At 39.9% G+C, this 23,627-nt stretch overlaps 1 protein-coding gene across 4 annotated transcripts in view; it reads right to left on the bottom strand.

The window, feature by feature from the left end:
- ppp4r4 (protein phosphatase 4, regulatory subunit 4) overlaps positions 1 to 23,627 on the bottom strand; it is a 127,516-nt gene that overhangs the window by 61,845 nt on the left and 42,044 nt on the right. For all 4 annotated transcript variants that reach the window (XM_036985225.1, XM_036985226.1, XM_036985228.1 and 1 more), the window contains exons 3-7: positions 11,601 to 11,703; positions 11,225 to 11,372; positions 7,353 to 7,426; positions 2,545 to 2,651; positions 1,830 to 1,937 (exon numbers count right to left, since the gene is read on the bottom strand). In XM_036985225.1, the coding sequence (XP_036841120.1) occupies positions 1,830 to 1,937; positions 2,545 to 2,651; positions 7,353 to 7,426; positions 11,225 to 11,372; positions 11,601 to 11,703 (540 nt within the window). The remainder of the gene's footprint in view (positions 1 to 1,829; positions 1,938 to 2,544; positions 2,652 to 7,352; positions 7,427 to 11,224; positions 11,373 to 11,600; positions 11,704 to 23,627) is intronic.

Genomic DNA, 23,627 nt, shown 5'->3' on the forward strand with positions numbered 1-23,627 from the left:
TGCTGATGTATGGAAACATGATACTATTTTATTGTGAACTAGGCTATCCCTAAGTGTAGGAGCTAAGAAGAATAGAATCTCCGTCCCCCAACATTGGCAATGTAAAACAGCACATTTCATTAAACTGCATCCAAAAGACCAATGAAGGATGACAAGAGAATCAAGTTACAGAACATGTCATGTCAAGGTTACAGGGTTGTGTTGGTGACTGACACATAATACACCTTCTCCTTAATAAGTCAATCACCCTCTGACAAAATACATATTCTGATAACTCACTGTTGCAGTTGGTGGCCTGCGATACTCCAATACCAATATTCAACAGTGAGTTTGACAGTAACTAACGCTAGCACATACTGTATTAATGTAGCACCGTTAAAGAGATAGTTCACACAAGAAAACTATTTTAGTATTGTGTTACAGTTTGATGGACTAATGAACAAAACACAAAAAGATCCATTCAAAGAATCAGGTCATTTGTTTCTGTGCACCAATTAGTGTTGGTGTTTCAATTCATTGCACCTGTCAGTAGCGCAAATATTTTCTATTCAACTAATGGATCAATATCTATATATGTTATCGAAGGAGAACATCTCTATGAGGATGGGGATAAGAAATAAGACATAATAAAATAACATGAAAGGGGAGACGATAGGACAAATGATACTGAGATGCACTCTAGGGGCTGGTTTCCTGTCTGAGAAACCAGCCCAAAGAATATACTGCACACTTAGTGTGCCGTCGTGTGAGTTTCTCTATTTGGTCAATATGTATCCATTAGTTGTAGTGCCACTAAGCATTAATACCAAAGTAAGCACTACCTTCCCCCTGCCACTTTCCTGATTGCAAAATAAAGCATTTGCTACACGGGTAACTGGGCAGCATTTTATAAATCGTTTTTCTTGACTGGGCCGGTTGATCCCAGGGGGCTGCTGCAGTCTATCAGGGTTGATAGTGTGTGGTTGTCAAATGACACCCTATTCCCTATAGTGGGGGCCCATAGTGCTCTGCTCAAAAGTAGTGCGCTATATAGGGAATAGGGTGCCATTTGGGACACAGTGTTGCTGCTGCGTTCCTTGGAGAGGCAAACTGAATCTGCAGGAGCTCTGGGAAACTGGGCCATGTTTATTAGGCACCAAACAGAAGAAAACTGAATGAAACATGGAGGGACAATCTGGTTTTGTCCAATAAGAAATGTTCATATTTGTTTTCTGTTGAGGGCCCCAATTAACACAACCCTGACTGATCCTCTGCCACAGAGAGAAATGGATTGCAGACCCTCTGCAGTGTGCCTTCTATCAGGGGGGGGGGGGGGGGGGGGGGGGGGGGGGGGGGGGCTGCAATAAGCCTGCTTTTACAGTCATCTGTTGGAGGCTCATGATAGGAAAAAAGAACCCCCCGCCACCCAACACATAAGCTTCAACTGAAAGCAAAGCTTCTAAGAATTGTTTTCGTATTCAAACAAAAGTTCAGGAGTATTTAGTCTCGCATACTGGTCTATATCCTCAGGTCAACAAGGTGTGTTTAGCCTTTTCAAAGACACTGTTCAATTTAACCGTTATACCTTTCGGTTTGAATAATGTGACTGTTTCTACCAGTGGAGTCTTGTGGGTGGAAAAATCAGAGGAGGGGCTCAATGTAATGGCTGGAATGGAATAAATGGAAAGGTTTCAAACACATAAAACACATGGAAACCATTCCATTTATTTCATTCCAGCCATTACAATGAGCTCTCCTACGATTTTAATGTGACACCATACAAAGCTGTTTTCTAGATTATTTGAAAGGATTATTCTCCTCTTTCTATCTTCTCTGTTCTTTTCTTTTACCCGATTCCTCTGGCGATGTTCTCCAGCTGGCGACACATGCAGGAGCGCACCTCGTACTCCACGTCCTGGCACAGGGACCTCACCAGGGGCAGGAGGTCCTTCTTCACTCTGCCAAAAGGGGTTCATACAATTTTGGGGCATATCAAGAGAAATCAAATTATGATTGATTTTTGGAAAGCTGTCCCAAAGGGCACAATCTAGATTTAAAAAAAGGCTAATATAATTGAAACTAATTTAGATGAGCTGTGAAATTATTGTAACTAATTTAGCCTAGAAGCTATGGGTCCTACATCTATTGTCCAGGCCAGGGGTGGGCTCGCCAGCCAATTAAATGCGGCCTATGGGGGATATTTTTCTTGTTGTTTGGAGAAATTATTATTTTGGGTTGGAAAAACAACACTTGAAAGTCTAAAAGTAGATAGGAAGTTTTTTTTTCTGGCCAGCAAATTGATTTTGACGAACAAATGTGTGGCACATGGTTGAATTTGTAAATCCTGATGTGGCCCTAGAGCTAAAAAGTTTGCCCCACCCCTGGTCTAAACTTTCTATCATTAACTAATTAATCCTACCGTAGCATCTATGGCCCCTACATCTATTTAACTAATTTAATCAAGACATTTTCTTACAGAAAAATAAGCATTTAATCAAGACATTCCCTTGTAGAAAAACAAGCATCAGACCTTCTGTTTGGTGATTGAGCAAGATACAAACTCACATGGGAGACTCAAACTTGCAGGCCACCTTCCCCAGGATACGACAGCTGGCTAAACGGGCCTGCAGGGACTGAGACAGCTGAGCTTTGGACACAAGCGGGCTGAGGATCTGCATGATAAACCAATGGGTACAGGCTATTAGGGTGTTAGGGAAGGAACAGCCTGTTTAAGGACACCATGGGTTGTATCCCAAATTACATCCTATTGCATTTATAGTGCACTTTTTTTACCAGGGCTCCATAGGGACCATGCTAAATTATGTTGTCAAGTTTAGTTTCCTAACTAACCACAGTTCTTTACAAGTAATTGTGGCTGACTTGAGTTGTCAGGCACAGTATTGTCATACTGAGAAATGATAGCCAACTTAGTTTCTTCCAATGGCACTGTTCCATTAGAAGCCATCTTAATTCCCCATATAAGATATACTAATGGTTATACAGTCATTGGCATTAAAAAGCTAACCTGTACTGCAGGGTAGTATAAAACAATTGCCTCAAACTGGATGTACAGTGCCTTGCGAAAGTATTCGGCCCCCTTGAACTTTGCGACCTTTTGCCACATTTCAGGCTTCAAACATAAAGATATAAAACTGTATTTTTTTGTGAAGAATCAACAACAAGTGGGACACAATCATGAAGTGGAACGACATTTATTGGATATTTCAAACTTTTTTAACAAATCAAAAACTGAAAAATTGGGCGTGCAAAATTATTCAGCCCCCTTAAGTTAATACTTTGTAGCGCCACCTTTTGCTGCGATTACAGCTGTAAGTTGCTTGGGGTATGTCTCTATCAGTTTTGCACATCGAGAGACTGACATTTTTTCCCATTCCTCCTTGCAAAACAGCTCGAGCTCAGTGAGGTTGGATGGAGAGCATTTGTGAACAGCAGTTTTCAGTTCTTTCCACAGATTCTCGATTGGATTCAGGTCTGGACTTTGACTTGGCCATTCTAACACCTGGATATGTTTATTTTTGAACCATTCCATTGTAGATTTTGCTTTATGTTTTGGATCATTGTCTTGTTGGAAGACAAATCTCAGTCCCAGTCTCAGGTCTTTTGCAGACTCCATCAGGTTTTCTTCCAGAATGGTCCTGTATTTGGCTCCATCCATCTTCCCATCAATTTTAACCATCTTCCCTGTCCCTGCTGAAGAAAAGCAGGCCCAAACCATGATGCTGCCACCACCATGTTTGACAGTGGGGATGGTGTGTTCAGCTGTGTTGCTTTTACGCCAAACATAACGTTTTGCATTGTTGCCAAAAAGTTCAATTTTGGTTTCATCTGACCAGAGCACCTTCTTCCACATGTTTGGTGTGTCTCCCAGGTCGCTTGTGGCAAACTTTAAACGACACTTTTTATGGATATCTTTAAGAAATGGCTTTCTTCTTGCCACTCTTCCATAAAGGCCAGATTTGTGCAATATACGACTGATTGTTGTCCTATGGACAGAGTCTCCCACCTCAGCTGTAGATCTCTGCAGTTCATCCAGAGTGATCATGGGCCTCTTGGCTGCATCTCTGATCAGTCTTCTCCTTGTATGAGCTGAAAGTTTAGAGGAACGGCCAGGTCTTGGTAGATTGGCAGTGGTCTGATACTCCTTCCATTTCAATATTATCGCTTGCACAGTGCTCCTTGGGATGTTTAAAGCTTGGGAAATCTTTTTGTATCCAAATCCGGCTTTAAACTTCTTCACAACAGTATCTCGGACCTGCCTGGTGTGTTCCTTGTTCTTCATGATGCTCTCTGCGCTTTTAACGGACCTCTGAGACTATCACAGTGCAGGTGCATTTATACGGAGACTTGATTACACACAGGTGGATTGTATTTATCATCATTAGTCATTTAGGTCAACATTGGATCATTCAGAGATCCTCAAGAGACATACCCCAAGCGACTTACAGCTGTAATCGCAGCAAAAGGTGGCGCTACAAAGTATTAACTTAAGGGGGCTGAATAATTTTGCACGCCCAATTTTTCAGTTTTTGATTTGTTAAAAAAGTTTGAAATATCCAATAAATGTCGTTCCACTTCATGATTGTGTCCCACTTGTTGTTGATTCTTCACAAAAAAATACAGTTTTATATCTTTATGTTTGAAGCCTGAAATGTGGCAAAAGGTCGCAAAGTTCAAGGGGGCCGAATACTTGCACTGTATCTGCATTGTCAGGAGCTTATTTCAGAAATGTATTTCATAACATGGGTTATTGTTAAATGATTGCTAATGAACATGGTGCTTGGCATCTCCCTGTGAGAGAGTTTGTCATATCTACAAATGGACCTTGGCACAGCAAGACATTTTGAAAAAGTACTGTTTTAATGCCCAGAAATATGCCCAGAAATTCCTTAGAAGCCTGGCATAATTCTCAGGTAAGATACTATGGGACGGTTTCCCAGACACTGAGTAAGCCTAGTTTTGGACTAAAAAGCAAGCTGAATGGAGAATTACAGTAACACATACAAGAAACACATTTAAATTAATAAAATGAGATGCAACAAAATACAAAAAAAATCTAAATGTCAGGGAGTTGAGGAAAAATGGAGGTGGTCAGTTGACCAACTGAATGCAAATTGGCCCTATATGTGCCATATAAGAGTCTTTCTATAAATAATGGGTCCAATGTGTGACATTAGGATCAAAATGGGAAAATGGTTTGAAAGTACAAAAAAATAATTGCACAGTAATAAAAGCAAATATATTACAAATTGACCCATAAGTCTCCCTAACAACAACATATACCTAGGACTATTCAGCCAGGTCCAAAATTATTGGTACCCTTGATAAAGATGAGCAAAAAAATACTGCATAAAATAAATAATACAAATACAATATTTTTAGGGGGGGGGGGGGGGGGGGGGGGGTGTTTAAAAGGTAATATTTTTTTTCTTCTCAAAAACATAAATTATTGGCATCCCTGTTTTCAAAACCTCAACTTGGGAGGATAACGACACTTTTTCTAAAATGTTTTATGAGACTGGAGAACACATTGGGAGGGATCTTGGATCATTCCTCCATACAGAATATTCCAGATCATTGACATCCTTTGTCTGCGCTTATGGACTGCCCTCTTCAATTGAAACCATTATGGTTTTCAATTGGGTTCAAGTCCAGAGACTGAGATGGGCATTGCAAAATTGTGATTTTCTGGTCAATTAACCATTTCTTTATGGATTTTGATGTGTGCTTGGGGTTATTAATATATTTTATATAAGATACTTTTAGCATTCAAAAGTAAGTGTGACAATTAACCACCATTACAAACCTGAGTGTTATAATGTTTGGGGTTGGGCAATAATCTATCCTACACAAATGCGCATAGTCTGATTTTGGCTACGCTACTTTGAAGCAAGGTAAGACATACCTCATAATATGAAGTAAAACATACAGGTTTCAAACAATTAAGTATATGTTTTCAAAATGCATACGGTCTCCAGCTCAGATTGCAAGGTAGCGTGCCTACCGTGTTGCCTATGCACATAAATGGAACACACAGTTCAAGATAAAAACTGTATCTCTTTTTAATCGCTGTCATCAAAACACTGTTTTTAACACGGGATTGCATTTAGAACTTTTGCACAATGATTGGGCTTATAAGAACACGTTTCACTCCATTAGCAACCAGCTGTTTGAGAAGATGCAGCCCTCGCTGTCCGACAGGTGATATTCCGCTCAAACTAGGCACTGTGCACGACTGATAAATAGATACATGACGAACTAACAAAAAAACACACGTGACAATTTAATTCCATAAATTATGCTAATTAACGGTAAGCAAGACTGGTCAAATTTATTTTAGATGGCGAACTGATTTATTGTTAACTGTTGCAGTGCGACAAAAACAACAACACAGAGTTACACATAAACAAACGTACAGTCAATAACACAATAGAAAAATATATATACAGTGTGTGCAAATGTAGAAGAGTAGGGTGGTAAGGCAATAAATAGGCCATAGAGGCAAAATAATTACAATTTAGAATTAACACTGGAGTGATAGATAATGTGCAAGTAGAGATACTGGGGTGCAAAAGAGCAAGAGGATAAATAACAATATGGGGATGAGGTGTGTTATTTACAGATTGGCTGTGTACAGGTACAGTGATCGGTAAACTGATCTGACAGCTGATGCTTAAAGTTAGAGAGGGAGATATAAGACTCCAGCTTCAGTGATTTTTGCAATTCGTTCCAGTCATTGGCTGTAGGGAACTGGAAGGAAAGGCAGCCAAAGAAAGTGTTGGCTTTGGGGATGACCAGTGAGCTGAGATAAGGTGGGGCTTTACCTAGCAAAGACTTATAGATGACCTGGAGCCAGTGGGTTTGGCGACGAATATGTAGTGAGGGCCAGCCAACGAGAGCATACAGGTCGCAGTGGTGGGTAGTATATGGGGCTTTGGTGGCAAAATGGATGCCACTGTGATAGACTACATCCAGTTTGCTGAGTAGAGTATTGGAGGATATTTTGTAAATGATATCGCCGAAGTCAAGGATCGGTAGGATAGTCAGTTTTACGAGGGTATGTTTGGCAGCATGAGTGAAGGAGACTTTGTTGCGAAATAGGAAGCTGATTCTAGATTTAATTTTGAATTGGAGATGCTTAATGTGAATCTGGAAAGAAAGTTTACAGTCTAACCAGACACCTAGCTATTTGTAGTTGTCCACATATTCTAAGTCAGAAGCTTTCAGAGTAGTGATGCTAGTCATGCATTTTGTTTTACTAGCATTTAAAAGCAGTTGGAGGCCACGGAAGGAGACAGGAGCTTGTATGTGTTACGTTAATGTGTTAGCTAGTGTACATTTCAGGTTGTTGTTACCTCCTGTCTGATGGTTTCCTTTGGTAAAGCATCGATTGCAGACAGCAAAGTTTCCAGCCATGCGTTGCTCACCACTGTCGAAGAGAAACAGAGAGAGAAAAAGTGACATTTTAAAAACACTGAAAATTGCTACCAATGTTTAATAATGATTCCAGGGTCTTTGAAGTTTCGAAATGGAACATCCCTGTGCCAAAGAGTATGATGCCCTGCCAACCTACAGCCCACCAGTGACGGTAAGTCACAACGGTTAAGCTCTGTCATAAATTCAAACTGCTGCATTCACTCCCTCGCTCACACTGTGGGCGAAATGCCAGACAGACACTAGCTACATTCAACAGATCTGTGAGAAGAAGCTTTCATCGACTGTAATCCTGGAACAGTAGGATGCTGAATTGAAAACCTGAGTGAGCAACAGGCTTGTTCCTCTCGTGCCAACAATGGCTAAAGATTGATTCCTGCCAAGTAAGGTGCCACATGAATTGTACACAAGCTTAAAGCATGCTATTTGAGACTTTTGAAGTGATGTTACTTAACGTTCAATCCAAAGTTAAATTTGAGCTAAGACAGGAATACTGCAAAGCTGAAAGCGGGGCTGTGTAAGTCTGGCTGTATCTAACTCGCCCGGTTGTTACTATACAATCCACAAGTCTCTGCAATGTCATTTTGGACAGGCTTAATTTGCCACTGGAAGACATTACACAAATAAAAAATACCCAGCTTTATGTCCTGCCAAAACATGACATTGTTTACATTCAGGGTCCAACACTAACTTTTTTCTTACTGGCCCAATTGAGCCAGTTGGCCAAAAATCTACTGTCCTGAACAGAATTTCAACGGGCCTGGACATGGTGTAGTTTTAAATGAATTGGTGTTATGCAGGACCTATAGATTGGCATGCATCTTTCTATATTCAGCAATTAATAGGCTACATTTGGTTATTATGATACCGCTTAGATGTTAAGTCCCCTATTTAGGGGGCTTTGAGTGGTTCTGGACTGGTTTGGATGTACAAAGCGCTCTGTGAACATCGTAGGGTCATGTGTCTTATAGTGCAAGAAAGCCCCATCTTTCTGCTCCCACTCTCCCAGTGGGGATGACTTGAAGAGTCAGGTATCAGACCCCACATTTGCATAGGGACGTGTCACATTTCCGGGCCTATCCAGATAAAGGAACGATTCCCTGTGTCTGTGAAACTTACAGCTTCGCTTGCAATAGTGCATAATAAACGAGAGAATCTAGCGGATGCAACAATACTAGTTTAATCTCGCTGTGATATTCTCAGCAGCAATTAGAGCTCTCAACGTAAGTAAATAAAGTAATAGAATTGAACAAGACCACTTTCTCTTGGTCATAGATGGACAAAACCACTTTGTGCTTAAAGCTGAAGTAACGAGTCTGCACGCATTTAAACTGTGTCTCTGTGCTGCTCAGTGGACGTTTAGGAGAAAATTCTCTGTCTGCAGTTATATTAAATAGTGCCAATATTGTACTAAATATGACCATATCTATTTTACACATAGTACAAGATATCACATTTCTTATAAGTCATTTATAATTTCGTTGTTACTACATTTAGAAAGGATTTAATTAATTTCAAGACTTTTGTTGAATTGGAAAAAAAATATATGATTCTTCATATTTTCCTACTATTTGTACTACATTAAGTTCTTGAGCTTCAGCAATTTATATACATATATTTTTACCAGAAAGGTGTTTACTCCAGACCTTTCAAAAACTATGCAAATGTAGCAGTTAGTGTTTATGGCCACCTCATGAAAAATGTTATGTCTATTTAGGTGGAAATCCATGCATCGTCTGATATTTTTTGTAGTTGTATTTTTTTATATTTCTATTTTAAATTAGGATTATTTATTTTTGTACCCCAATTTCAAGGTACCCCAATTGGTAGTTACAGTTTTGTCACATCGCTGCAACTCCAATACGGACTCGGGAGAGGCGAAGGTCGAGAGCCTTACGTCCTCCGAAACATGACCCCACCAAGCCGCACTGCTTCTTGACACAATGCCCGCGGAAGCCAGCTGCACCAATGTGTCAGAAGAAACACAGAACACCTGGTGACCATGTCAGCGTGCATGAGCCCGGCCCGCCACAGAAGTCATTAGAGCGCGATGAGACAAGTACATCCCGGGCAATCAAACCCTCACCTAACCCGGACGGTGCTGGGCAAATTGTGCACCACCTCATGGGTCTCCAGGTCCAGGCCGGCTGCGACACAGCCTGGAATTGAATCAGGATCTGTAGTGACACAGCTAGCACTGTGATGCAGTGCCTTAGACTGCTGCGCCACTCGGGAGGCCTGTGCATCGTGTTATTTTAACCAATTATGCATACAGTTGAAGTCGGAAGTTTACATACACCTTAACCAAATACATTTAAACTCAGTTTCTCACAATTCCTGACATTTAATCGCAGTAAAAATTCCCTGTCTTAGGTCAGTTAGGACCACCACTTTATTTTAAGAATGTGAAATGTCAGAATAATAGTAGAGACAATGATTTATTTCACTCAATTAGTATTTGGTAGCATTGCCTTTAAATTGTTTAACTTGGGTCAAATGTTTCGGGTAGCCTTCCACAGGCTTCCCACAATAAATTGGGTATATTTTGGCCCATTCCTCCTGACAGAGCTGGTGTAACTGAGTCAGGTATGTAGGCCTCCTTGCTCACACACACACTTCTTCAGTTCTGCCCACAAATTGTCTATAAGATTGAGGTCAGGGCTTTGTGATGGCCACTCCAATACCTTGACTTTGTTGCCATTTTGCCACAACTTTGAAAGTATGCTTGGGGTCATTGTCCATTTGGAAGACCCATTTGCGACCAAGCTTTTAACATCCTGACTGATGTCTTGATGTTCCTTCAATATATCCACATAATTTTCCTGCCTCATGATGCTGACTATTTTGTGAAGTGCACCAGTTCCTCCTGCAGTAAAGCACCCCAACAACATGATGCTGCCACCCCCGTGCTTCACTGTTGAGATGTTGTTCTTCGGCTTGCAAGCCTCCCCCTTTTTCCTCCAAACATAACGATGGTCATTATGGCCAAACAGTTCTATTTTTGTTTCATCAGACCAGAGGACATTTCTCCAAAAAGTACCAACTTTTTCGTAAACCCAGTCCAGTTCAAAGTGAATGGCACAGATCCATATATGGCAATGGCTATTTGCATATAGGCCTACTGCAGCTCTGATTGGTTATGGTGCACCAGTCAGGTCTGAGCGTGCCTGTCAATGCAATAGAATCCCACTCCAATGCCCTCTGCCTACAAATCTCTTGCACAGTTAGTTTTGCATTCCAAGTTTTGCATAGTTAATTCTGTTTCAGAATGTTACATTGAAAGTGGCTAATATTGCGTTGATTAGATCACAATTCCCACAGTAGAACAAAACGTTGATAGTGTTAACTAAAGTGGAAAACTAGAAAGTTGAGGGAAAATCTCATGCTTCTCTGCGCGGGCTGACATTTCCTCTGTGTGGCAGTCAGATGGGAGATTGGTTGTATCATTCGACTTCTCGCTATAGTGGATTTTTTGTTGTTGTTGCGGTTTGTCTTTTTTTGGGGGGGGTGGCCAATAGGGGTGATACCATTGTATATCACAATGTTTTATGGGTACATAATCACGATAGGACAAAGGCTGACACCGCCAAACCTGACTGCCTTGGTTTTTGTCAAATCAGTCTGGTTTGGCATAAGTTATTTGCTTACTAATGCCATGCTAATGACACGTTGAAGACAACTTTAACTTCCTGCCATGATCTTGTCGAATCAATTGTGGTAGCCTGTCATAAGTTATTATCATCACAACTTCTTATGACATCTCTTATGTTATGCTTATAAGAACCATGCTGACCTGTGTCCCGGTGGTCCAGGTTAAGTAAAACGATCTGTAGGATGGAGTGGGTGTGCGTCTGGATGAGGACAATGTCATCCTGGAGCAAGGTCAGGAAGGAGCCTGCCGCCGCTAGCTGCATGTCTGCCCCGGCTACGTGCAGTACTTCCTGTGTCAGAGGTCGAGAGGGGGTTAGAAGTGGGGAAGGGTTAGGAGTGAAGAGGTTAATTGACCATTTGTTACTATGGACAAGACACACCAAAAAGGAATAATTATAATTTCATGGACATTTGTTATTAGTTAATGTTTCTATTCAGTCATAAAATTTCGGTTTTACAACAGTACAGTGGTTAATATGAATATTATGTTTTAGAGTAGAACAGATTAATTGGCCCACCCGAACTTTTGGCACTACCCGTCGGAAGGTCTCTGCTGGATTTTGACGCACCAGGTTTGGCAGGTTGATGATTACACTGGCTCTCTGGACATCCTGACCTGAGCTGGAGAAAGACAACCAAAGAACAGAGCACAGCTATAGCAAGCATGTTACATTTATTGTAAGAATTGGGGGTGAATGCAACCATACAGTACACAAACAGTGTTCATCAATTAATACTTTGCTAACACACATACACACACACTGACACATACATACACCCACCATATACGATGCTGATACTTTTTACTCTTATTATTATCTATCCTGATGCCTAGACACTTATCCCCCGCCTACATGTAGGTATGCCAGCAGCATACAACTTTACAGCTAGCAGCATACCACCCTGCAGCCCACTGCTGGTTTAGCAGCATACCACCCTGCTGCACACTGCTGGCTTAGCTCTGAAGCTAAGTAGGGTTGGTCCCTGGATGGGAGACCAGATGCTGCTGGAAGTGGTGTTGGAGAGCCAGTAGGAGGCACTCTTTCCTCTGGTGAAAGAAAAAAATATCCCAGGGCAGTAGGATGGGATGTCCTGACACTCTGTGGTCACTAAATATCCCATGGTACCGATCTTAAGAGTAGGGGTGTTAACCCTGCAGTCCGGGTTAAATTCCTGATCTGGCCCTCATGGCCACCTAATCATCCCCAGCATCCAATTGTCTCATTAATCTACCCTGTAACTATTCCCCCGGTTGTTGCTTTAAATTAGAATTTGTTCTCAGTCAAATTAGCAGGTAAAATAAGAATTAAATAAACAAGTTCATATCTACGTATATGGTATTGGTAATCATTGTATATAGCTTCATTCTTGTGTTTTATTTCTCGTGTTTTTTTTCCTTATCTAACGCTGCATCGTTGGGAAAGAGCTTGTAAGTAAGCATTACACTGTAAGCTCTACACCTGTTGTATTGGGCACGTGATGAATACAATTTTATTTGATTTGCAGTCAATTCATTTCATGTCCAGTCAATACAGGAAGTGAACTACAATTCTAATAGTAATCAATAAAAAAAGCTTAAATTAGGGTTGCAACATTCCGTCCACTTTCCACAAGTTCCGGTAACTTTTTGGGAAACCTGGGAACTTTCTGGATTTGCAACCCTAGCTTTGATGCTGTCCACCTAGAAAACAATTGTATTGATAAGGTATTAGTTTATGTTAGTATTATTTTATTATATATTATTAGCTTTGTTTATTTTTCTCAATCAGAGCTAAACTTGGGACTCTTTTGTTAGGTGTGGAAGATGGCACCACCAAAGCGACACACTGCTGACCATTTATATCATACGTAGAGTTTTATTTTTCAGCGGGACAATGACACAAATGCTAATGCCAAAGACACACCAAGGTGTTTAGTGTTCCTGTGTGGTCCAGTCCCTGTCCTGACTTAAATGTGCTTGATGATTAGACACAAGCTTTGAATATTGTTGTTCATCAATGATTCCCAACCGCATTTACTGAGCTTGAGCAATTTTGACAAAAACAATGCCTTCAGTAAGTATTCATACCCCTTGATTTATTCCACACTGTGTTGTTACAGCCTGAATTCAAAATGGATTTTAAAAATATATATTCTCATCCATTTACACACAATTCCTCATAATAACATTGTGAATAGTTGATTTTAGAAATTTGTGCAAATGTATTGAAAATGACATAGAATCACCTTCGGCTGCGATTACAGCTGTGAGTCTTTCTGAGTAAGTCTCTAAGAGCTTTGAACACCTGAAATGTACAATATTTGCACATTATTATTATTATTATTTTTTAATTCTTCAAGCTCTGTCAAGTTGGTTGTTGATCATTGCTAGAAAGCCATTTTCAAGTCTTGCCATAAATTTGCAAGCTGATTTAAGTCAAAACTGTAACTAGCCCACTCAGGAATATTCAATATGGTCTTGGTAAGCAATTCCAGTGTAGATTTGGCCTTGTGTTTTAGGTTATTGTCCTGCTGAAAGGTGAATTTGTCTCCCAGTGTCTGTTGGAAAGCCGACTGAACCAGGTTTTCCTCTGGTATTTGCCTGTGCTTAGCTCTATTTAGTTAATTTTTTTATTCTAAAACACTCCGTAGTCTTTGCCAATGACAAACATACCCATAACAAGATGCACTTGTGATACATTTAGAAAAATGTTCTATAATTTTATTTCACTTTGAAGATGTGGGGTCGGTTGTGTAGATCTGTAGAAAGAAAATCTAATTTAATCTTGTTTTAGACTTACTTTTAAGGCAGCACAAATGTGAAGAACAGTGCAAGGGGTGTGTAGACTCACTAGGCACCGTATATTTGCTTTAAATGTTCAAATGTTCTTCAAAGTCAATAGGTGAAGTTGCAGAGTTGCTTTGATGTGATAGCATTGTTGTTTAGATGTTTTCTTCCCACTAATTAGGCTATTTTCTGATTAACCATAGTGTCTATCCACTAGAAATATAGATCTTGGATCAGGCTAATGAGACCATGAGGCTACAAGAGATTGGATTCATCTCACACACCACCAGTGAGCTGATCGATTTCAAGCTCATTGATCCTGTTAGCTCGGGGAGAACCGGGACGAAAGTAACACGGGGCAAAAGTAACTAGCCAATTGTCTCAGATAACACAGAAGCTAACATGTTGTAGTGAAGCCAGCACGTTCCTAATGCGAAGGACAACCTTCCTGCAAAAAAAACAGCAGAGTCTGACTATGTTTCGCCGAGTTCTGTGAGCGAGACAGGAGGAAAGCAGCATCTAAAATTCCTAATTTAACATTGGAGGGGGAAGTTTTTCTAACTATGTCTCCAGAAGATTGCTTATTATTGCTTGGGCTACTGGGGGAGGTTGAGGCCTTAAAAACAGGAATTTATTACAGTAATAAAATGGAAGAAATACGAGCGGAAAATAAGATATTGAAAACTACCATGAACTCCCTTAAAGACACCACAGAGAGGCTACAGTATTATAATAAAACAATGAAATCCGAATTACTTGATCTAAAGTGCAGAAGTATGAAAAATAATATTGTTATAATGGGAATAAAGGAGGACGAAAAATATCAGTCAACAGAGGAAAAAAATCAGTGTTCAGGAAACGTAATCTCAAGATGACGGACGAACAGGTGGAAACAATTGATTTTCAAAGAGCTCACCGTTTCAGTGGCAGAGGAGAGGGAAGGCCCCGCCCGATCGTAGCTATGCTAACCCACTACAAAATGAAAAGTGCCTTGTTACAACAGGGTAGGGATTTGAAGAACACCCCATTCTCTATTAATTAACAATTTCCTCATGAAATAGTGGAGATACGACGTGCCCTGTACCCCACTTTCAAAGGGCTCTGAGCAGAGAAGAATAATGTTTGTCTAGTGGTGGATAAATTACCGTATAGGTAAACAACCAAATGTTCAAGGACTAGTAGATTACAACTTGGCTGTGAGTGATAGCTACCTCCTGTTGAAGTAGTCCACGATACATATTTGCACCGCATTACACTGTACAAATATGGATTCATTTGTTTTTTACAAAAACATTTTATTTGTATTTTTTTGGCATGAACAATAAAAAAATTATTTAAAATAATAATAATTTTTTTTATATTCATGCCGTATGGAACCATGGACTATGTGGACTTAAAACAAGGTTGGACTTATTTTAGTTTAATTGAACTTGGGTATCATTATGGTAAGTGGGAAAATTAGTAAAGCAAGTTATAATTGTAATGGCTTTGCAGATCAAAAAAATACTATACATTTTTACATGGCTAAAAGAGAAAGAATATATATATTGTTTACAGGAAACTCATTCTACAAATATAGATGAGGTTGGGAGGAAAAAGGACAGAGGGAAAAATATATTTTTGTCATGGGCAAAGAAACTCAAAACGAGTGATTATACTAATTAATACACATTTTGATCCGATAGTGCAAACTGTGCAAACTGATCCGCAAGGAAGGTGAATTATTTTAAATATGCTATTGGACCAAAAACAGATTTGGCTAATTAATCTATATGGGCCAAATTAGGATGATCCACACTTGTTCGAAACTATATATAATAATCTATTGAGCTCACAAGCAATGGAAGAATCTATTATTATGGTGGGAGATTATAATACGATTTTAAGTACCTCAATGGAAATCACTCTACAAACTATCACCCTCAAGCACTTAAGGAGATCACAAAGATCATGGATACATTAAAACTAGTGGATATATGGAGGTTGAAAAACCCTGACCTAGTGAGATATACATGGAGGCTTAATCAAGCTAGCCGTCTTCATTACTTCCTGGTCTCGTTCTTGCTGGCATCAAAAGTTAAACAAGTATTAATAGGAGATCGAATGCAATCGCACCACCATCTAATTGGCCTCCATATAACTCTTATAGAATTTCCACGTGGACGGGGATATTGGACATTTAATCAAAGCCTATTGGATGACAATTTGTTCTTAACTAAGACAAAGAAATTCATAAATTACTTTTTTTGTGTACAACATAGGTACAGAAGATCCCTTATTGTATGGGACACTTTCAAATGTACTTTTAAAGGGCATTCAATACAATACTCATCATTAAAACAAAAGCAGTTTAGGTCAAGAGAGATTAGAAAAATAAAGGAAATAGAGGAAGCTACAGCGCAGGCAGATGGTGATGGAAACGGTACTATAGAGGCACAAAATAGGTTAGAGGGAAAACAAATTGGAGGTACTTATTCAAAAATAATCAAGTGTAATGTATTACAAAAATAAAGCGAATTGGATGGAAAATTGTGAAAATTGAATCTTCAACATAGAAATTCTACCAAAAAGAATTTACAGAAAGTCATTACAAATGGAGTTACCCAGGAAGCAAAATATTTTAAGCATGTTTTCTTCCCAGTCTCCTCCATTTCCACTGAATGATGTTAACGATAAGGATTTCCTTCCAAGTAATAATGTAAAATTAACAAATTTACAGAAAGACCTGTGTGAACGCCAACTTACAGAAAAGGGAAATTTGAGGGAATAAAATATTTTCAGTCTGGAAAAACACCAGGGCTTGACGGCATACCAGTAGAAGTATATCAGACCTTTTTTGATGTACTCAAAGATTTAATTACTCTTATACAAATGGTAGACTTTCAAGTACTCAACAAGGTCTGATTTCATTACTACTAAAACAGGACACAGGTGATAGGAATAAAGATCCAGTCCATTTAAAAAACTGGAGGCCTCTAACACTTCAATGTTGCGACGTGAAAATCCTGGCGAAATGCATTGCACTTAGAAGCAAAGAGGCACTGAGTTTGTAGTTAGGCCTTGAAATACATCCACAGGTACACCTCCAATTGACTCAAATGATGTCAATTAGCCTATCAGAAGCTTCTAAAGCCATGAGATCATTTACTGGACTTTTCCAAGCTGTTTAAAGGCACAGTCAACTTTGTGTATGTAAACTTCTGACCCACTGGATTTGTGATACAGTGAATTATAAGTGAAATAATCTGTCTGTAAACAATTGTTGGAAAAATCACTTGTGTCATGCACAAAGTAGATGTCCTAAACGAATAACTGAAAAAAAAACTACTGTTCTTGCTGACAAGCAAACTAAATAACCAACAATGGGTACCATAAGTATTCACCCACCTTGGATTTCACATTTTACAAAGTGGTATTGAATGAATTTAACATATATTTTCGTCATTGATCTACACAAATTACTCTGTAATGACAAAGTGGAAGAAAAATTATATATCTTTTTTAAATATATGAAAAATAAAACACAAATATACCTCGATTAGATTAGTATTCTCCCCTGAGTCAATATATCTTAGAAACACCTTTGGCAACGATTGCAGCTTAAAGTTTCATTAGGCAAGTCTCTGCACACCTGAATTGTGCAATATTTGCCCATTATTCTTTTCAAAACTATTCAAGCTCTGTCAAGGTGTTGGGGATCATGTCTAGACAGTCTTGCCATAGATTTTCAAGAAGATTTGTGTCAAAACTGTAACTTGGCCACTCAGGAACATTAACTGTCTTTTTTTTTTAACCAACTAGTGTAGATTTGGCCTTGTGTTACAGGTTATGCTGAAAGGTAAATTCCTCTCCCAGTGTTATGTGTAAAGCAGACTGAAGCAGGTTTTCCTCTAGTCTAGGATGAACTCCAAAAGTATTGGGATTGTGACCATTTTCTATGACTTTTTTCGTCTCTGTACTCCAGCACTTTGGATTTGAAATTATACAATGACTATGGTGTTAAAGTGCAGACTGTCAGCTTTAATTTGAAGATATTATCATCCATATCGGGTGAACCGTTTAGAAATTACAGCACTTTCTGTACATAGTCCCCCCCATTTTAGGTGACCAAAAGTATTGGAATAAATTCACTTATATTTGTATTAAAGTAATCAAAAGGTTTAGTATTTTGTCCCATATTCCGAGCATGCAATCATTACATCAAGCTTGTGACTCTGCTTGTTGGATGCATTTGATGTTTGTTTTGGTTGTATTTCAGATGATTTTGTGCCCAATAGAAATGAATGGTAAATAATGTATTGTGTCATTTTGGAGTCACCTTTATTGTAAATAAGAATATAATATGTTTCTAAACACATCTACATTCATGTGGATGCTACCATGATTACAGATAGTCCTGAATTAATCATGAATAATGATGAGTGAGAAAATTACAGATGCAAAAATATCATACCCCCAAAACATGCTAACCTCTCACCATTACAATAACAGAGGTTAGCATTTTTGTGCTCGGTTAATAATCTATGACACTCAGGCTGCACCAATATTTAAAAAGAGTGTGTGAATTTTGAATTTTTTTTGCAGAAAATTAGTCTGTAAGTGGCTATTTGACCGACGCTTAGGGAAAACACTGCATGCACATATACACGCATACACACATACACACCCCAATTCATGTTAGTTTATGCCAGCAGGTTCCTAAAGAGACGACTGAGCCAATAAGTCTGCAAAGCTACGTGGTTAGTTGACCATGGCCCTAACCATCTCTATACCTTGCAAAGAATGCAACTTGCAAGTCATTGAAGCCTTACAGGGGATATTGGTTACTTTCCCCAACACTACTTTTGCCCAAACCCCATCTGTCTGTTTCCCCCCTGGGGAGCAGAAATATATTTTCACCAGCTAACCCCAGGAGATTTCCTCTCTATGTGCGTCAGCCTCTCTCCTTTGCTGTGTCGCTCTAAATAATATACTCTAGACAAGTATTCATTACCTTCAAGAATAGACTTTCGTCGAGTGGCCTTGTTGGCAGAGGGGTAGTTAATAACGAGGTGGGAACAGGGAACAGCCTTGCCGGCTGTCCCGGCTCCGAGCTACACTAGCAATATGAAATAGTGGATGCGTCTTGGGTTGGCACGCTTATGCGCCCTGGTAAAAAGTAGTGCACTATATAGGGAATAGGGTGACATTTGGGACAGAGAGAAATGTGGTAGCGGCTGTTGAGGTTGTTGATTGTGGGGACTGTATTGTCCAGAGCCTGGAGATTTAGTGCTGTTTATGTAGTGTTTCAAAAGGTGGAGGCAGGATAGCACTTTGCGGTACCATACGCGATCTGGGGTGGGGTGTCGGCATGAGAATGACTTAATCAATTAAAGGGCAGGAGCTGAGCGCATGGGGTAACAGGAGCTGACGCCCGTAGGGCTGCGCTTTGATCTCTTCGGTGTGCTCTGGGGCCCTATAACGATACACCTGGAAGCCCTTCAGAAAGTAAAAAGACACACGCACATTTGTAATTAGGCTTGACTGCTGAATGAGCGATACAAGGCGGACTTGGGTTACATTTGACAAATGGAGGTAGGCTTCGGGCCCTGCCCTGGGTGAATATTCTTGCAGCTATTTTAACAGAAGGGGGAAAGACTGTAAAATGGAAGACCAATAAAGCAACAAAGTGCTACAGCCCAAGGACAGGCTCCTAATTTGACCCAGTGGAATTGAAACAAAAACCAGGTCAACAACTTGTCCATCACGTATGAACAGGAGTGGGTCCAGATATCCAAAAGAAACCCAATCCCAGAGAAGGAAGATTAAACAACTTCAGATAAAAGCCAAACTTTGGATAAACCAGATCAGTGTCGCTTTAGGTGGATGTGAAAGATGGAAGACTGCCTAAATAGGCTAGTGTCTCAAGTAATTTGGCTACAGCATCGAGCCTTTGGTTAAAAGGCACGTAGCCTATTAGCAACAGCATAGGCACCCATATGACATTATCATACACACCTATTTCTTAAAATCATCAACAATACTGACATGTCTCCATATGACAAAACCATGTAATCAAACTGACAACTGACTTCCAGCGGACATGTCACTTTCTCCGGAGTGAGAAGAGCTTAAGCGCCACTTGATCAAGTGTACTCGGCGTGAGCCGCGTGCATTGAATTCTTGAAAATGAAACCTGAGCAATATTTTACACTGAGCAGCGCAAGCCTCTCACAGAGCCATGAGCCATACGCCCAAGTTTAATAGAAATGAATGGGATCGTCTCACACTCTATACAAGTTACACTTGCAGTGTAGCAGTCCTGTTACAGTCAACACACCAAAGTTTAGGATACTTGAGTCCACTTTTTGGGAATCGATAAACAGTTGATTTCTCGCAGGATCTGTTAGAACTATGGCACTTTGATGTACTTTACAGACCTATCGTTAACCCCGACTTCCCAAGGCTTCATATTAAGGAACTGAGACTGAGGAATGGATAGTTGGAGTTAAAAAGTTGGACACAACCCCTGTTGTTTCCTGGCCATTAGTTCAAATAAAATCAAAGTTTATTTTGTCACGTGTGTCGAATACAACAGGTGCAAACCTTACAGTGAAATGCTTACTTACAGGCTCTAACCAATAGTGCGAAAGAAAAAGGTGTGTGTGTGTGTGTAGGTAAGTAAGTAAAGAAATAAAACAACAGAAAAAAGACATTTGAAGGCGGACTTGTAGAATAATTGGGATGTCTGCCCTGTGGGGTGTTTGGAGAATATCGTGTGAGTCCTGCTTGCTGTTGTTGTTGAAAAAATCTCAGTCTAATCCGAGGTGAGTGATCGCTGTCCTGATATCTAGAAGCTCTTTTCTTCCGTCAGATACGGTTGCAGAAACATTATGTACAAAATAAATTTACAAATATTGCGAAAAAAAACCACATTGCACAATTGGTTAGGAGACCGTAAAACGGCAGCCATCTCCTCCGGCGCCATTTTCCAATAGCTGTCCATATTGAGCATAAGTGCTAAAAGCTGATTGGAATGCACATGACACGGAGAGGGGAGGTTGAACGGCTAGGCCCTTTTATGACATGCTGTGTGTGTGTGTGTGTGTGTTGTGAGATTGACACCTCAGGTCTGGCTGAGGTTAGCGTGAGATTGCGCGCTCTCTTCGTGTCAGTCTATTGCTGCCTCACAGGCTCGAGCTAACTCTTGGGGGCTATCACTTTTCAAAGCGCTGTCTGAATGTGATGAAGAGGAAGCTGTGCACTAAAAGGCAACAATGCGCTCACTGTGCCATCCTTGATGTCAACCATACACGTTTGTTGACGCAGTTCTAGTGACCAGGCAAATCCATTCTTCTCTAAACTCTTGGGCAGGGATAAAAAGCATGACTATTCCTTTCATGCCTAGGCATCGCCTAATCCTCCAGCAGGGAAAAAAGAGCAGAGAGAGAGAGGGAGAAAGAGTGAGAGAGAGAGAGAAAGAGCATGAGGCAGATAAGAGGCACAAAGCTCATCTGCAGAGGTTGCGAGGGTCAAAAAGTTATTACCCCAGTGGAGTAAATTGCATTCCATCTATTGTTAATGTTACGTTCCCCAGTTTCTATGTTTTGGGTATGTATGTGTGTATTTCAGGAAACGGCTTCCTGGATTCTAAGCAGCTGATTGGTCGGCCCCATCGATGATTGGAGCTCTGAACCCTCCCTCTCGTCAGGAGAAACAGCTGTTTTCAAATACCAATTCCTTCTCCAGCTGGATAAAAGCCAGTGTTCCTTTGTCAAAAAGAGGGAGAGCTTCTTTGTATTGGCTGTGTTGGTTTGGTAAAGTTGTTGTGGTATGTGTTTGCGGACACCCCCTGTATTTTGGTTAGCGCGCCAGGTGGTGTTAAGAATAGGTAAGTAGTGGGTAGGTAGGAGAGAGGACTCTAACTTTTACTTTCTTTGCTTTGGTTCTGTCCAGCCCCTTTTCCCCACATTTACTGTGTTAAGGAAATAAAATCCCTGTTAATGGTGAAATTCTCTGCCTCGGTCATCCTTACCCGCGCCTACAATCACATACCTCTTTCACTCCACGGGAGTTGAGTGTAGTAGGAGATTGCGTTCCCTCCAAGAGTTGTTAGTAACAGTTAACAAACCAAGGTAAATTAGCAATGAAGCAGAAGTACAAGGGCCATATGCAATAAATCATTGTAAAGTGACAAACGCTATTGTAGACAGATTATCTACTAGTTTTGTGTTTACTAGCGTAGCTGGGACTCTAAGGTTGTTTTTTGCATATAGGGAGGATATACCATTCAGGTCTTGACATTAACTTTTTAGCCACTTGAACAAGAATTATGCACTGTTCCATTATGGTCCGCCTGGTGGATGGTTGGCCACACTTTTAAGCCTATAAAATATTTCATCATTTACAATTACAACCAAATACATAAAATAATTTCCTCATTCAAGAAAACCAAGACATGCTTATCTATAAACTTGTAAGGCTAAAATATGCAGGTTTCAGGGAAGATCCGTTGACAGCATGGGAGTTATTTGCCAATTTGTTTTTACATTGACATTCAAAATTGTTCATGTCATTTTGGCAGACTTACTTCTCAACTCCCAATATTGAGCACCTGAGAGGCGGTCTTACAATAGGAGTATGAGCAATTGGTTTATTAACACTATAAAACTTTTCCCTGTAAATGTACAGCATTATACTGGCAGCAGAGTTGCCAGGTAAATACTGTAATGTTGCTTTACAGCAGGGATGTTGTATGATGTTTTACAATAAGAAATTATACAATTACAGTAATTGGCTGGCAACTCTGCTGCCAGTTTAATGCTGTTTGCTAAGAGCTGGCAGCAAGCTGATAGATCTGCTGTTAGATCCAGTAAAGGCTGCTTTAACACTCTTGGGTAGCGGAATTATTTTGGCTTCCCTCCAGACTTCAGGACAAAGACTTTCCTCTAGGCTCAGATTAAAGATATGACAGATAGGAGTGGCTATAGGGTCAGCTAACACCCTCAGTAGCTTTCCATACAAGTTGTCAATGCCAGGAGGTTCGTCATTATTGAATGATAATTTTTCCACCTCTCCCACACTGACTTTATACAATTCTAACGTGCAATGCTTTTCTTTCATTATTTTTTTTAATGCATGAATACGATGGCTCACTGTTCATTGTTGGCATTTCCTGCATAAGTTTGCCAACTATGTCAATGAAGCAATCATTCAAATAATTGGCAACATCAAATGGTTTTGTGATGAATAAGCCATCTGATTCAATGACAGATAAATTTGAATTAGTCTTTCTTCCCATAATTTCATTTAAAGAACTCAAGTGTTTCTTTATAATATTGATCTTGGGTTCATAATATAGTTTCTTCTTTTTTTCTGTTGAGTTTAGTCGCATCATTTCTCAAATTTGCAGCAAGTCAGCCAGTCAGAAGTGTAGCCAAAACGTATTAGCCACTCTCTTTCAACCATACAGTTATTCAATTCCTCATCAATCCATGGAGCCTTAACAGTTCTAACAGTCAGTTTCTTAACAGGTGCATGTTTATCAATAATTGGAAGAAGCAATTTCATAAATTCATCAAGGGCCGCGTCTGGATGCTCCTTATTAATCATATCTGACCAACACATTTTTTACATCCTCCACATAAGAGGCACAGCAAAATATTTTGTATGATCTCCTACACTATTTTAGGCCCAGCATTTGGAACTTAGGCATTCCTGGATATAGACACTATATTTTGATCACTGCATCCAATGAATACGGATACAGTATTAGTAAAAATGTGATTGATACATGTGG

Source organism: Oncorhynchus mykiss, chromosome 8 (assembly GCF_013265735.2).
Source record: "Oncorhynchus mykiss isolate Arlee chromosome 8, USDA_OmykA_1.1, whole genome shotgun sequence".
Classification (NCBI taxonomy): domain Eukaryota; kingdom Metazoa; phylum Chordata; class Actinopteri; order Salmoniformes; family Salmonidae; genus Oncorhynchus; species Oncorhynchus mykiss.